Source organism: Castor canadensis, chromosome 15 (assembly GCF_047511655.1).
Source record: "Castor canadensis chromosome 15, mCasCan1.hap1v2, whole genome shotgun sequence".
NCBI classification, from domain to species: Eukaryota; Metazoa; Chordata; class Mammalia; order Rodentia; family Castoridae; genus Castor; species Castor canadensis.
Genome location: NC_133400.1, coordinates 67,840,405 through 67,856,307, shown reverse-complemented (window position 1 = coordinate 67,856,307; position 15,903 = coordinate 67,840,405). Strand labels below are relative to the sequence as shown.

Sequence of the window (15,903 nt, the reverse complement as noted above, 5' to 3'; positions counted from 1 at the left end):
CATCTTTTTGTTCCACATCTATTTGACATATGCTTATCTTTCATGTTTCTGAAAACGGTAATCTGTCACTTAGAAATTTATCTAGAAAGTAACTTATAATGATCTAATACTTTATTAGTAAGCATGAAATAAAATAAAATTCTCAACAGCCTATTTTGTAGTGAAAAATACCAGATAAACAAGTGCAAAAGCATAACAGCAAGTTGAATTTTGTGCAACAATAAATGTACAAAATACATGGTTCATTTTCTACAGTATAGTTGGATAAATGTGTTTTCTTAAACTGAAAAAAATATATAAATAAAATTGGCTTTCCTTTCCTGCTATCCCTATATCCTTACCCACAGCTCCAATCCCATACCCCATGTCTTACAGAAAACTTCCTCAGAATCTCTCTCTCTCTCTCTCTCTCTCTCTCTCTCTCTCTCTCTCTGTCTCAATCCTCTCCTCTCTTTCCCATTCTCCCTTCATTCCCCCACGCACTCTTAATCTCCCCTGTGCAATACACACTTGTGGTGAAGACCCATTTCTTTATTTTCTCCAAAACACACTTTTAAAAGTTTGTTTCTCATAGTAAACATGCAGCTCTTGGCCTCTCAGACATTCGTAACTCAGAGTGCTCTTTGCTGGCCTGAGAGGTGATTGTACCACTTTCTACTGCCAAACACTGATAGAAAGGAAACTAGGTGTTGAGTATTTGATAGTCAAGTGATCGTCAGAATAATGAATATTATCTAAATTCTAGAAATCTAGATATAAAAATGGATTTTGCCAAGTAGGAAAGTATGTTTAATTCAGACATTTGGATTCAGATTATTCGAAATGCATTTCAGATAATAGCAGTCTTGAACATTATCAGCTCATCTGGAGACAGAGCAATCTGGGAAAAGCACATTAATGGAAAGTCTATAGAAATCCTGAAGGGACAGCTGGTCCCAGGAGACTCTGAAACCTTTTAATTATTTCCTCTGCGGTTGTAGCACCACTATGGATTCTCCTCAGCGCAGTAAATCTTTGCATCACACTGGTACCTCATTGTGGGTTTGGTTCATCCTGGGGATTCAGAAACTGTCTTCCACTAGCCTTATTGTCAGTCTCAGTTACAGTTTTGTTGTTTTGTACCTATAAATTATAATCCATGTATTGCCTAGTCCAGGATTCTAATCTGACTTCCATGCCCCATACTGAAAGCCATGTGGTGTTCTGGAAATGCCTGCTTTATGCCCTCACAGTCCCCTGAAAATCAGGAAACTGATGGTGTCATTGCTCAGAAAACTCACTGATCACCAATTACAGTGTTAAAAGCCAAATCTTATAAATTTCCCCTTCTGCCCCACAGGGACACAGAAAAAGAGCCTGGTGTGTGGAAACAAAGCAACCACTTAAAATGTAACAAGACACATTCCCCAACTAAAACCATGACTCACCCTGCACATGCTATATTGATATTTCAGATTATATATAATTGAACTGAGGTTGCAGTTTATTTTCCAAAGGCAAACGTGTTTAATTAGAACAAAATGTGCATCTCTATAACACTGAATTTTAAGTACCAAGTTCTAAAGTTTACTCATTGATGATTATTGTGGGGAAACATGAGCTCTTATGCATAAATCTTTTGACAGGAGCTGTCTGTCAAAAATAATGATCCTTTTAAAACTCATGAATAAATAATGATGCAGGTCCACTTTACATAAAAATACATACTCATTTACACTGTTCACTGAAATGAAATACAGCTATTTAAAATAATCTTGTGATGGGTGAGTAATGAAACATTATTAATTTAATACACATGGTATTTTATTCTCATTCTCAAATTACACACATCTGTTTTCAATATCAACATATTAAAACATTTTTTTAAAGACCTCTAACAGAATGTCTGATACAGAAAATGCTTTCATGGATGACACTGTGAATTTTAATTTTGCCACACTGGGGTCTCATTTTGGACACAAGGTGGAAAGTAATAATCCTGCTGTCACCGTGGTGATGTTTTATTGTCTTCCCTAACTTGGGGCATCGAGAAGTACCCACCTCTCTTTCTCCCATAGGAAAAAGCATAAATAGTGGTGAGGCAGAGCTACAATGTCATTTGCCTTCCTTCATCCTCTCCCATCTGGAATCTGATTCTGTTAATGTCTTTCCTGTGTTCTTTCCTTCCTTTGTTCTTTCCTCCCTTTATCCCACCCTCGTTTTCCATTGCACACTGAGTAAAAGCAAGGAGATGATAACAGTGTTTAACAATATCTGGGTGCTTCCACCAGGAATTCAGAACAGAGAGATTGGAAATTGGAAATTTTATGCTCCACTTTTTCTTTTAGAAGATTTATGTTCATTCTTCCCCTCAAATGTCCCAGTTATTTCTCCTGCCCCTTTCTTCTCTCTCCAGCCATGTTCCAGCATCAGAAGTGATAGTGCAAAAGGAGATGTAGTCAGGAGATGGTGTGCTCAAGTTTGGAAAGATGGCTAAAAGAGGAATAATGATCAGTCTCCCTCCTCCCAGATTTCCATGCCCCACCTTTCACCTTGGAATCTACAGCTGGATTGTGAAAGCCTAGGTTAGGGAATCTGAGGAAGGCTTTTGGTAGTATCTGTCCATTTTACAGATGGGAAATTGAGCCACAATGAAATGGTGTGTAGTGTCCACACACACAGAGAAGCACTTCTACAAGCAAGCAAATATTTTTTGGTAGGAAACACAAAGTTCATTGAAATGATGACATCCTTTCCAAGACTAAGAATGGGGACTTCCTGGGCACTGCTCCTTTTGCCACCCTTCCTCTAGTGCCAAGACAGGTTTTGCTGCATCCATAGCATGCCATTTTCCAAACTGGAGAATGTCTATTAAAGTTATATAATGTTATAGGGGAAAAAAATCCAAACTTTGCTTCACATTTTCAATCAGCTTGCTCAGCCAGTGCTGTTCAGCCTACAAAAGCTTCCCATATTTGGAAGATAAAGTATTGACTGGTTTACAAACGGAAATCAATCTGGATTTAACAATTTTGTGAAACCTTTGATAATTTAAGTCCCATGTCATGTTGCAGTAGAAAGTTTTGGAAATCCTGCAGTTGCCATGGAGATTTTAAAAGCAAATAGCAAGGGAAATTAATTTTAAATCCTTTTCTAAAGGCAATCATTTCTTAAAATAGATTTTAAAAGTCTTACCTTAAATGACTTTCAAATATTTCATGTAGAAGAGTGATTTAACGTGATTCACGAAAATATATATCTGCAAACTTCATATTTAGATATGTCTGTCACATAATTATAAAGTGAGAATTTAGACATGACCCAGACATGCTGACAGGGTAGGGTTAACTTGAACTAACAAATAGCTTTCTTTTTAGTCATCTTCCACATGAGACCTCTGAGCTGAGAATGCAAATGAAATTGTTTCTGTATGTGTCCTTTTCAATTGCTTATTTATATGAATAGATTGGCTATTTTCCTAGATATTAGCCAATGACCTGCTAAAATTACCCTTTTCTACATTTTATGCATATAATAAATTTTTGTTGCCTTTCATGTTCTAATGTTTTGGGGGGACAGCTACGTATTTTATAGGCATTAGCCAATGCTGTTATTCTAAACTCATGCTATTAGATTTAGAGAGTGCATAACTTTAGTTCATTTCATTGTACAATATAATGCCTGTGAATTAAGGTAAGTCAGTAAGTAGCACAGTTTGTAACTCTTGCTAACTGTAGCATTGACTTGGACCAGATAAAAAGAAAAATATATATATAAATCAATCACAAACTCAGAAAATATATTGTAGGATGTCACAGTCCCCAATATTCCCCAAACAGGAGATAGAAATGCCAGGGGAAATGTAACATTTTTAACTCAAACATTTTTCTTTAAGAATTTGCAAGTATGTATGCCATTTTGGAATTATTTTTTGCAAATAAATGTTTGAATTTCTTTTATTAAAAAGATAAATTCTGATACTAATTTTGGTTTGTCTCCAAAGGAGGGCATGTATATGAATACACACACACACATGTATACATGAGAGAGAGAGAGAGAGAGAGAGAGACATTGAAGAAATAACAGCACTGAAGTAAAATTGAACAGGTTTCAGACTAAGACCAAGAATGGCCATTTAGCTGTCAAGTGGCAACCAGGACAACCAGGCTGTTACTGACAAGGCCTTCATTTTTAAAGCCTTACAAGGACCATGACCTTCCCATTCTAGAGTCAACTTAGTAATTATTTTGTTTATTTTTATCAGCTTTGATCACACATTGATCATTACACTAGCCTATACAAAGATGGGAATTTATTAAGCTCATACCTTCCTAAATATAGCTTAGCTTCTGAACATTAGCTAATTAGATAAAATCAATTTTACGGAGATATAGAATCAAAATAATTTTGTTTTTTTTTTTTTCTTTTTCTTTTTTCTTTTTTTTTGCAGTGCTGGAAACTGAACCTAGGGCCTTGTATAAAACATTTTTCAAAACAATAATCTGGATTACATGTGAACTAAACAGACAAAATTTGATATTCAAGCTACCTGCCTCACATACAATAACAAATTATTTACTTACTTAGTTTTGTTGTATCTGTATCTTTGCTTCTTTGCTTATTTATACATTGAAATTTACTTTTTAAGATGAAAACATGTTTCAAAGACTCTCTTGAGGAGGAACAACTTTCTACAACATAAGGTGAGAAAAGCTTTAGTTCAGAGATTAAGAGCTGTGGCTTTCCCTAGGCCTTGCTCAGTCATTATTTACATGACAGGTCATTTTCACATTCTGTTAGTCATTACCTTATAAACACAAAATTGAATAAAAGAAATCAGACATGAAAGACTAAATATAGTATGAGTCTGTTTATTGTGAGTAGGACAGCAGCTGTTTGGGAGGGCAGATAATAATGATTGGGAGGGAGTAGAAGGGTTTTTGGTTTCTGGAAATGATTATTTATTTATTCTGGATGCTGGTTACATGGTGGGTTGTTTTTTAATGTAACAATGAAATGACACTTTCCTGCATGAGTTTTGTTTTTGAGACAGTGTTTCATTATGTAGCCTAGGATGGTCTTGAACTTGTGATTTTCCTGTCTCTGCCTCCTGAATTCTGGGATTACAGCAAATGCCACCAATTCTGGCCATTTAAAATATTTTTTAAAAAATGAAGAGTGTTGATAATTTTTTTTACTAGTAGTGGTTTCATCAAAAATTCTGCTATCCTGTGAAAATTTCTTTTTTATAACAAGATTCTCATCATAAATCAAGTACTTTAGGTGACTCAGTGACATCATTTTCAGAATTTATGAATGTCTCTTGTGCAGTAATAGATTTCTATTTGCTTTTTATATTTTCCTGCTTCCCTTCCCCCACCATGTTCACTCTTGGGGATGTCACATGTGTCTCCCAATAATCTTCCTATCCTCACTTCTCATTTTCTCCTAATCTGCTGCAGGCTAGAGAAGTAACAGACAATCAAGTTTATCAAATCCTTGATAAGAATAAGCTTGATTATCTGTTACCATCAAATTTTCCAGTAAATCCAGTAAAGATCTGAGTGACTCCATTGTTCAGGGTTAAGGATGCTAAAAATCTGACCTTCGAATAATGAAGCAGTTTGGTATGTACGCCACTTCAAAAAACAGTAACTTCAGAGAGAATCTCAAATTTATACAGTGGCTTTCTACACAGACAGGGATTATTTTGGCAGAATCCTCAGAAGACTTTTTTGTTATTTTACTCTATTTTTCAATATTTCCAAAGATTTTCTAAAACTACTTTGTTGCTAACCCAAAGATTCTATCCCCAAATATTTATTGTTAACAAAATTATTTGTTCTTCCTGTATTTTTAAATGCTCCATACCTACCCCATTGTAATTTCTGAACATTGATGGATGCTCCACTGGTAGATCTCAACTTTAGCTTTTATTTTTTTTAATTGTTGTACTGGAGGTACATTGTGGCATTTACAAAAGTTCTTACAATATACCAAATATACCATAGTTGAGTTCACCCCCTCCACCATTCTCCTTTACTTACCCTCCCCTCCATTCCTGGAATAGTTTCAACAGGTATCATTTTCCAATTACATACATGTGTACACAGTATTTGCACTATAACTTTAGTTTTATATCAGAGTCACCTGGGAGCATCAAGCAAAGGTACCATCTTGAGAGGTTGTGATTCAGTAGGTCTGGAGTAGCCTCAGTATTTTTGCACAGCTCTGACAAGTGATGTGACTCCACAGCCACAGCTAAGAAACATGGTGGCACCTTTTCTACATGACAACCCTTTCCTTCCTATATTGGAACACGACCCTCTTATTTTCTCTTCTTTCTAAGTCACATAGCTCTGGTTCCTTCAACTGCTCATGGGCTTAGTTTGCACGTCTGTCATCATGTTGGTCACCATCCCTGAATCTAACTCTCTTAATACGTTGTAGAGATGTAGCATCCAAGCTGCAAACACGGTTTATTAGAGCCAAACCAAACTCTTCTCTTTGATGATCTAGACTCTAGGCTTTTATTGCTGTAGTCTAATGATATATTTCCTTTAAAAAAGAAGTCATGTGGTCTGCTATCTTACACTGAAGGTGTCATGAGTATAAGACATCAGTATATTTAGTGAGAATAAACAGATGTAAGTTATATAGTGAAAGCTGTAAACATTTTATTATCTTGCCTTATTTTCTCCAGTCATGATCACCACTGTGGCAGAAGTTGCCATTTCTGCTCTGACTCTCTGACTCTTCTTTCCTCAATCCCCCCATGACTATAATATGGTTATGAGCCACAATTCCAGTATGTGTTTACTGTTCTTAATGAGTAAGTGCTGAAGGAAACATTTTGCAGTATTGGACCTTGTTTTCCTCACAAACTTGGGCTGCCAGTTAGGCCAGGTGAGAGGGAAAACTGCACGTTACAGCCACCACTCTTTGGTTTTTGGTTTTGAAGACTATTTGGGGGCTGGCAGAGTGGCTTAAGTGGTAGAATGCCTGCCTAGCAAGTGTGAGGTCCTGAGTTCAAACCCCAGGGCTGCAAAAAGAAAGAGGCTATTTTGTGTGGATCCTTTCTGGGATTTGATTGTTACACACATTCCTGCGATTGGGTGCTTTTAATTCTCTTTGAACACAGAGCCACCTGTTTACTGGCACACAGAAGCTAGACCAACTCCTGGAGCTCTGACATTTAAATACTCTTGGTGACAGGAGCCTGGGATGTCTCTGCCTAAGCTTCTGACAGCCAACATTTGGCATGCTATGAGTACATTACCCTGATATGTTTCCTCTTGTTGGTTTGGGTCTGGAATTACATTTGGATCTTGATTCTGTTACCTATGTCAGTTTTAAACTATCTGAAAATTTCATGACTCCTTTGATGTCATAAATCCTGAATTGATACATTGGGAATTTCAGGTTAACAGCAGAGAACTGAAAACAAACACACTTGATGCGTGTAAGTGGATATCAGTCTACTAATTCATTCTGTTTGGTTGTGGCTATTCAGTCAGTCCACACTCTTTTATTTTGCTTTTAGCAGTATATTGTGAAGTATACACTTGCATATTTTTGTATACAATATGGAAGTGCCCCAGACAAAAACATAGAGCTTAGTAAATCATCACAAAGCAAGCTGCATAACTTTTGGCTACATCAGGAAATAGAAACTGTCCCCACACTATCAGTCTTTACCCTCTTCTTTCCCTCACCCCAAATTTTTATGGAAATCACTGCTTTGCTTTATAGTTTTGACCCCTTGGCATGAGAGTTTAGCTTTTCATATTTTTTAAAGGGTCATATAAATAGGCTCAGATAACATGTCTTCTTTTGTGACTAGTTTGTCTTCTGGTATGCATTGTGGTGTCTCAATGAATACAAGATTTTAATATAGCCTAATTTATCAATTTTTTTCTCCTATGGCAAACATTCTTTCCCTACCCAGATCACGAAAATAAACTCTTAGTTTACATTTTAGAGACTTTTCCTTTCCACACATAGATCTGCAGTGTATGTAGAATTATTTTTGAATGGTGAAAGGTAGACTACCAAGATTAGGACTGCTCACCGAGAAGTCACACTGTCACTGCTCTGTACTTGTTCCCCTATTGTAACCCAAGCAGTCATGTTTCAAAGGTATTGCAATGATCACAATGTCTTAGTTATTGGAGATTTTAATAAGACTTGATATTAAAGAGACCAAAACCTTCCATCTTTCTCTTCTTCAAGAGTGACTTGCCTACTTTGTGTCATTTATATTGCCAAACAAATATTGGAACCACTTCAAAACAACATTGTTTCAAAAAAAGGAAAATCACCTTGGCATTTTATTTAGTATATTATTGAATCAGCATAAGAAGATTTGATGATTTTATAATATTGAGTCTTAAAAGCTTTAAATGTGGTATATAACTGTATTTAAATTATCTTTTACCAGTATTTGATAGTTGTATGTTGGAAGTTGCACATAAATTGTCAGATTTACATCTAGATATTTGAAGATTTGGTTGGGTGATTTATCAAGTAGTATAAATTTTAATTTCTTGTTTCTTCCTTGTACATAGAAATGCAATTGATTTGGGGTGTGTATGCCTTTCATAAGACACCCTTGCAAAGTTCACTTGTGAGTTCTAATGGCATTTTATAGATTCTTTTTGAAATTTTAATATTTTTGCTTCTTTATTTTTAATTCAAATTTCATTTATTTTACTTGACTTACTGACTAGGACTTCCTAGAACAATGTTGAATAGAAGTAGTTACAGTAAACAACATTAAATTGCTCCCAATCTCAAAAGAAAAAAATGCAACATTTTAGCAGTAGGTATGATTCATGCTATAGCTTTTGTAGACAATTCTGCTATGATTAAGTAAGTTTTCTTTCTTTTTTTTTTTTTTTTTTTTTGGCAGTACTGAGTTTGAACTCAGGGCCTTAGGCTTGCTAAGTAAGTGTTCTGAAACATGAACCACATCTCCAGCCCTTTTTGCTTTATTTTTTTAGATAGGGGCTTGCCTTAGCCATGATCCTACTACTTATGTCTCTCTCTAGTAGGTGGGCTGCCAAGTTAATTTGTTGAGATGGGATCTGCTAACTCTTTCCCTGGGCTGGCCTTGAACCAAGATCCTCCCAATCTCCACCTCCCAAGTAGCTGGGATTACAGACATAAGCCACAGCACCAGGTAAGTAAGTTTTTTTCTATCTTTGCCAAGTGTTTATTTTTTAATAATGAATGCAAGTTATACTTTATTAAATATTCTTTTTTCATTTATTAAGATAATCTGATACATTTCTCTTGTTCTATGTGTTGAATATAGTGTCTAATTTTCTTGTAAAATCAATCTAGAATTCCTAGAATAAAACTTAGGCTGGTTTATTGTCCTTTGAATACATTGTCAGATTCGATTAGCTAATATTTTGCTTAGGACTTTTGCAACTAAGTTTGTAAGTGAGAACAGCTAGTAATTTTCCTTGAACTGTCCTTGTCAGGTTTAGAATCAAGGTTTTATTGACCTGGTAAAATGATCTAGGAAGTATTTCCTCTTTTTATATTTCCAAGATTAATTATATTCTATGTCTTAAGTGTTTGATATAATTCATTAAAGAAACAATTGGGGGTAGAATTTTATTTGTGAAAGTATACTTAATTAGAAAATCAATCTCTTAAATATGATAGAACTATTAAGAACTGTATTTCCCATTTTGCTCAAAATATTCAAAGTTATTAGCACAAAGTTGATATGTTTTTCTGCTTTTCCTTTTATTGTCAGTAAAGGTATATCTTGTATATTTTTAAATATTTTCTAATTCCCATTTTGTCTTGTTACTTGATTCTTTGGTTAGCTGCCTTTCTGGATATCCACAGAACAAGAAAAGTTATTTTAGTTTATTTTTACATCAATTTCTAACTCAATTTTGTTGTGACCAGTATGATTTCAAGTCTTATAAATTTGTTGACAATAAAATTAACTAATAGTTATTAAAGTAACATAATACACTAATAGACATGAAAATGCACAAAACAATTGAAATTTAATAAGGCTTGTTTTATTGAATTTTGTTTTGTTGGCCTAGCATATTTTCCTCCCAAAATTATTGTGCTATTAAATGACATTTTTATCAGTATTATGTTCAGTTATGTATCAGTGTCTTAATAGTTGAATTTGTGCAAATCTTTATCCAAACTGATTCATTTGCTTGGTTGACTGGTGTATAAATAAATGTGTTAAAATCCCTGATAATGATTGCAGAGCTGTTGACGTCTCCTATGTGTTGGTTGATTTCAGTTTTATGTATTTTTTTCAGCTGAAGCTTGAGATAATTTTCTTTAATATTAGCCTATAGGTGGTTATGAAAAGAAAACTATGCTTGAAAAAATAGCTCTATGTTACCTTAATTCTTGAAGTATAAATGGCAATAGAATTCCATATCATCAGTTTTTGGTTCTTAGACTTTTTAGATGTCACCTGATGTTATGTAAGTTCATAGTTTTCCTGATGAGTATTCGGCTCAATGAATTTTTGCTCACAAAATGCATTGTGGCTTTTGCTACTGTTAAGACTTTATTGCTATTTTCAGTTTTTAGCAGTTTTACTTTGAGCTGTCTAGCTTTAGGCTTCTTTTTTGTTTTGAATTTTTACAGGTTTCTTACTGTTTACACAGTTTGGGAGAATTTCCTCACTTGCTGCTTCTTTCCAATACTCTCCATATGCTATGGGTCTCCAATACACACAGATTCACTCTTTTTTATTTATTAATTTTTTTTGTTTTTTGCTGTGCTGGGACTCAAACCCAGGACCTTGTGCACTCTAGGCAAGTGTTCTACCACTGAGCTACATCCCTAGCCCATCACTCTTTTTACTGTATTTCTCTCTCACTTACTATTCTGCCTCCCATCTTTTTGCCTTCTTATACTTTGTTCTAGATTTCCTTTTCTCTATTATCTCTAGTTCACTAATTCTGCAGTTGGTATAATCTGCTACTAATGAATTCATTTAGTTCATTTAGTTCTTATATTGTCAGTATTACAACTACTATGAGGCTCGTTTTTGTAGTTACCTGATCTCAGTTGAAAATTTTAATTTGTCTTTATATCTATTGATAGAGCAAACGTAGCTGCTTTTTGTTGAATGCAATATCAGGAGCCCCATTATTCCTCAGGCCCCACTGCTCGTGATTCAACCATGTGAAAGGTCTTTCCTCAGGGGTCTCCAGCGTACCTTGAAATCTAATCTCTTTCTCACTAGTTTAGAGAGACATTCAGCAGCACCACATATTCCTAGGTTCTTAGCAGCTACCGCTGAGATCTGAAAAGGTACCTAGAAGATAAACAGCTCCAAAAGGCTGGCTTTACTTTCATAGGGATCACTTTTCTGCCAGACCTTATTTCAGTAATTATTCATTTCTTTTTCTCCTTCAAATGCTATCCTATGAAATAAATTTTAAACGTATTTTGTGCAGTTATGCTAGCTGTCTGTAGCAGGAATGTTGTTGCACTCCCTATTCTACTATTACCAGATATAGGAGTCCCCAAATGTGCATATTTTTCTTTCATCCACAGGTACAGCTACAGATGGTTCCAGGTGCTTCCTGATACCAAGAGATTTTTTTAATGATTTTCTCCAAAATGAGTATAAAATTGATGTTAAAGAAGGGTGAGAAGGATTGAATGTACTTGGCTTCACATTAGTGATTTCATTCAAGTTCATTTGATTACAATGTTCTATGTTGTGTATGTGTTGTGTTTGTGTATATACCGTTCTGTATTTCAAGTCTTCATTAATCGTGTCATTTACCTTTAACTGTTTGAAGCTCATTGTGCCTTCATGTGGTTTTGACAACGGAAATATGCCATATACACTATGGCTATCACCCAGATTTCTGATTCTTTAGTTCAGTTTTTCAGTGGCATTTGTAAACTTAGCAGTGAGATAAGAAGTATTATGAACTTCTATTAAATTAAAGGTCTAGTTTATTAGGGTATATCGTGCATTATTGAAGAGATGGAAACGTGTGCTTCCTACAAGGTCAGTTTGTCACTGACATGTCAAGTTAAAGAAAAATTGTACTGGCTACTTTAAACTATGTAACATAGATTATTCTCGAGTGAACTCTGATAAGAAAGTTGAAGTGTCACACATGATGCATGGAATATGACAGTAGAGAATAGTGGTGGGGTGGACCAGGACAATAAGGTTCACCCACCTTGGCAGGGAAGATTATTTTTAAATTGACATTATTTGAACTGCCATAGTATATAAGTAATAAAAGGAAGCCTGATCTGTAGCTTGATTTCTTATTGAAATCTTGTTTTAGGCCTTCCACAGATAATACACTCTCTTAATGCCTATACTTAGAAGGAACCACTCCCTCTTCACAGGACAAGTGGGCCAAACCCAGACTAAATGCTAATGAGCAGGTAAATATTAAAAATCGGAGGACTATAACTGTTATTTTGTCGTATAGCTTTAGAATTACAAAAGAAATAATAGAGTAAAGTAAAGCATAAGTGATCAATAGTTACATACTTACTTTCAATCCTAATGTGACTATGTATCCTGATCTAATAAACGTAATCAGGATAAATGAGTTAAGTCAAAAGCAATATGAGTCTTTTCAAAAGAATATCACAAGGGTATATGCAAAGAATTCATTGTTAAGATTCAAATGGCCTTTTAAAGCTTTTAAGCCTTTAATCTATGAAACTCTGTTTCTTAATCTAAAAATAACATTTATGATTTTTGACTATGAGATGGTTGTGAGAATAAGAGATACAGAAAATGGAAGCACCTTGAAAACCTATGTGCAACATAAGCTCATATTTTATAATAATAGTGAACAAAGACATAATAGATTTTGTATAACAGGACATTTCATTCATATTAAAGTGTTCCCAGCAGTTTCTGTGGAATGGCTAAGTTTTATTTTACTTGCTCAGTCTCATTTGTTTCTATGGCTACTCCATTCTTACTCTAAAATAAAATTTATTCAAGCAAAAAGCCTGTTGTCTATATTCAGTCATTTAGAAAATAATCAATTGTCACTTTTATCTGTTTGTAATCCTAGCACATACTGACTAACAAAACAAAAAAGAACATACTGTTTCCCTTCCATCTCTAGTTTGTCTAATATACTTTAAGTTGAATGATACAGACTGAATCATGACTATGACTCCAAAATTGTTCTATTTATTTGATACTTTTATGTAATTGAATTTTAAATTTGTCATCTTTAATGTCTTGATCTATAAAATGATTTAATTTCACCTACTGTATTTGAAATCTTTGCTTATGTAAGTGTACTTACATAAATATTTTTGTTGCCCATTACTGTGTTTTGGCAATACTGTGGTTTGAACTCATGGCCTCACACTTGCTAGGCAGGTGCTCTACCACTTGAATCACTCCACCAGTCCTGCCCATTACTTTTTGATGAAATTTTTTTAAGAAAGTAGATACATTCAGTTTAAATTATATAATCAAATTGAAAATGAGAGAAAGCAAGTAAAACACATCAAAGATCTCACAGTTCCTAAATTTTGAAGTAGGTCTGAAGCTATCACTAAAATATAAAAAATAACCACCGTTGACTTTAATAGTATATATATCATTCCTGGGATGATAAATAGCATATGAGAATTTGGAAGCAGTTCTTTTGGAGAAGACATACAGAGAATATTTCTTTCTTTTCTATTTCTTTTCTATTTTTTTAATCAAATTATCTTTTAGAAGGATCTTCATAGTTAGTTTCAGGTTATCATTTTCTTGCAACTGAACTTACATGTGTGTTTCCCTGAAATCTATTCCTTACAGTGGCCAAGACTATTATTTAGGTTCTGGTAGTATTTTTTGCAGCCATCTTTTCACCAGCTTTTCTTTCAACAATCCACACAAACACATTCACACACACATTATTTTAAACCATAATGACAGATGGATTTTGAGCAATCAGATTTTCTGCTTAGTGTCTCAAGTGGCTTCTTATTATGGAACAGAACTATTCCAAAGTTTTTTGTCCAACACATTCAGAAAATCCTGCCCAATATTTGCATTCATAGAACTCTATTTAAGTTCTTGGTAAACTTACCAAGTGAAAGTGTTAACATGTTTTAGTTTAGGAAGGAAAAAAAATGGTTAAAATTAACTCGAAGGAACACTCCAGTGAGGCAGTTAGTATCTGACACCACTCAGAAGCACTTAACGTGAGGTGATGTACAGGAGTCTGGCATTTCATGTAAACTTCCAATAACCACTAATAATTATTAATATTGAGGAGATGAAATGTATCTCATATTTTAAAAGTTTACCTTTCTGTTCAGAAAAAAGATTCCATCAACATTAAGAGATATATATTCAATCAGAAAAAGATGGGAAGCACAGCCAAATAAAGAGTTTTTGCTCCCATTTTGTCACTTATATATTGTGTTTTGAACATACAATAACTCTCTAAGTTTCTATTTCCTCATCTCTAAACTAAGAATATTAAATTGTTTGGACTTTAAGATGATTCAATTCTTTCTCAGCAGAAAAAGAAATGAGATATTAAGGGAAATGAAAAGCATATCCAACCCTTTCCTCTAATTAGTTTTGAGCAGTAAGAATACTCTCTCTTTGTTGGCTGGGTAAACCAAAAATTTAAAAGGCTTCTGAAGACAAAAATGGCTGAAAGCCACATGGTTGTGGAGCCAAATGTGCCCTGAGGAAAGACATTTGACTTTTTCAGTTAAGAGAAATGGAGTAAGTTGAAAAAGAATATGTTAAACAAGAATTTTGAATATTAAGAGTTGGCACAAATTCTAAATATTTAAGAACTGGAAAGAAAGGCATTTCTTCTGAAGTGTTCTGTAGAACTATTTAAACCATTTTAACTACAACATTGTATGACATTAAATAACTTGGACATTATTTTTGCATATGAACTTGTGTTACATCTCCTTTTCATTTCACAACCAACTTCTCTAAAATGCATCCTATATTCATTGGAACTACTCTTGATTCCCCCACACCTCAACCCATTGCCATTGGGATTTCTTAATTCCACTTTGCTGACACTCCTATTGCCAAAATCACCAGTAAGCTATTTGTTACCAGATACAATAAACATATCTCCTTTGTATTTTGATCTGACATCTCTACAGCACCAAAACACTCTCCTTGAAATGCTTCTACCTCAAAGCCTTCTTGGCACCACCTTCCTAGTCCTTTCAGGCTTTTCTTCTCCTTTTCAGTCTCTTTTGTGGATTGCTTTCCTTTTGTCCACCCACTAGTTACTCCAGAGACACCTGCACACCCATGTTTATTGCAGCACTATTCATAATAGCCAAGTTATGGAAACAGCCAAGATGCCCCGCCACTGACAAATGGATTTTAAAAATGTGGTATTTATACACAATGGAATTTTATGCAGCCATGAAAAAGAATGAAATGTTATCATTCACAGGTAAATGGATGGAATTGGAGAAACTCATTCTGAGTGAGGTTAGCCTGGCCCAAAAGTCCAAAAATCATATGTTCTCCCTCATATGTGGACATTAGATCAAGGGCAAGCACAACAAGGGGATTGGACTTTGATCGCATGATAAAGCGAGAACACACAAGGGAGGGGTGAGGATAGGTAAGACACCCAAAAAATTAGATAGCCTTTGTTGCCCTCAACGCAGAGAAACTAAAACAGATACTTTAAAGCAACTGAGGCCAATAGGAGAAGGGGACCAGGAACTAGAGAAAAGTTTAGATCAAGAAGAATTAACCTAGAAGGTAACACACATGCAACAGGAAATTAATGTGAGTCAACTCCCTGTATAGCTATCCTTATCTCAACCAGCAAAAACCCTTGTTCCTTCCTATTATTGCTTATACTCTCTCTACAACAAAATTAGAGATAAGGGCAAAATAGTTTCTGCCTGGTAGCAAGGGGTTAGGGTGGG

General features: G+C 34.8%; 2 protein-coding genes across 2 annotated transcripts in view; one reads left to right on the top strand and one right to left on the bottom strand.

Annotated features, from left to right (window-relative positions):
• LOC141417494 (neutral amino acid uniporter 4-like) overlaps positions 1–15,898 on the top strand; it is a 58,777-nt gene extending 42,879 nt beyond the window's left edge. The window contains exons 7-8 of the mRNA XM_074056402.1: positions 9,030–9,160; positions 11,539–15,898. Of these exons, the coding sequence (XP_073912503.1) occupies positions 9,030–9,057 (28 nt within the window). The 3' untranslated portion in view covers positions 9,058–9,160; positions 11,539–15,898. The remainder of the gene's footprint in view (positions 1–9,029; positions 9,161–11,538) is intronic.
• LOC109700328 (cyclin-Y) overlaps positions 1–15,903 on the bottom strand; it is a 666,198-nt gene that overhangs the window by 150,351 nt on the left and 499,944 nt on the right. The gene's annotated exons all lie outside the window — the stretch shown is intronic.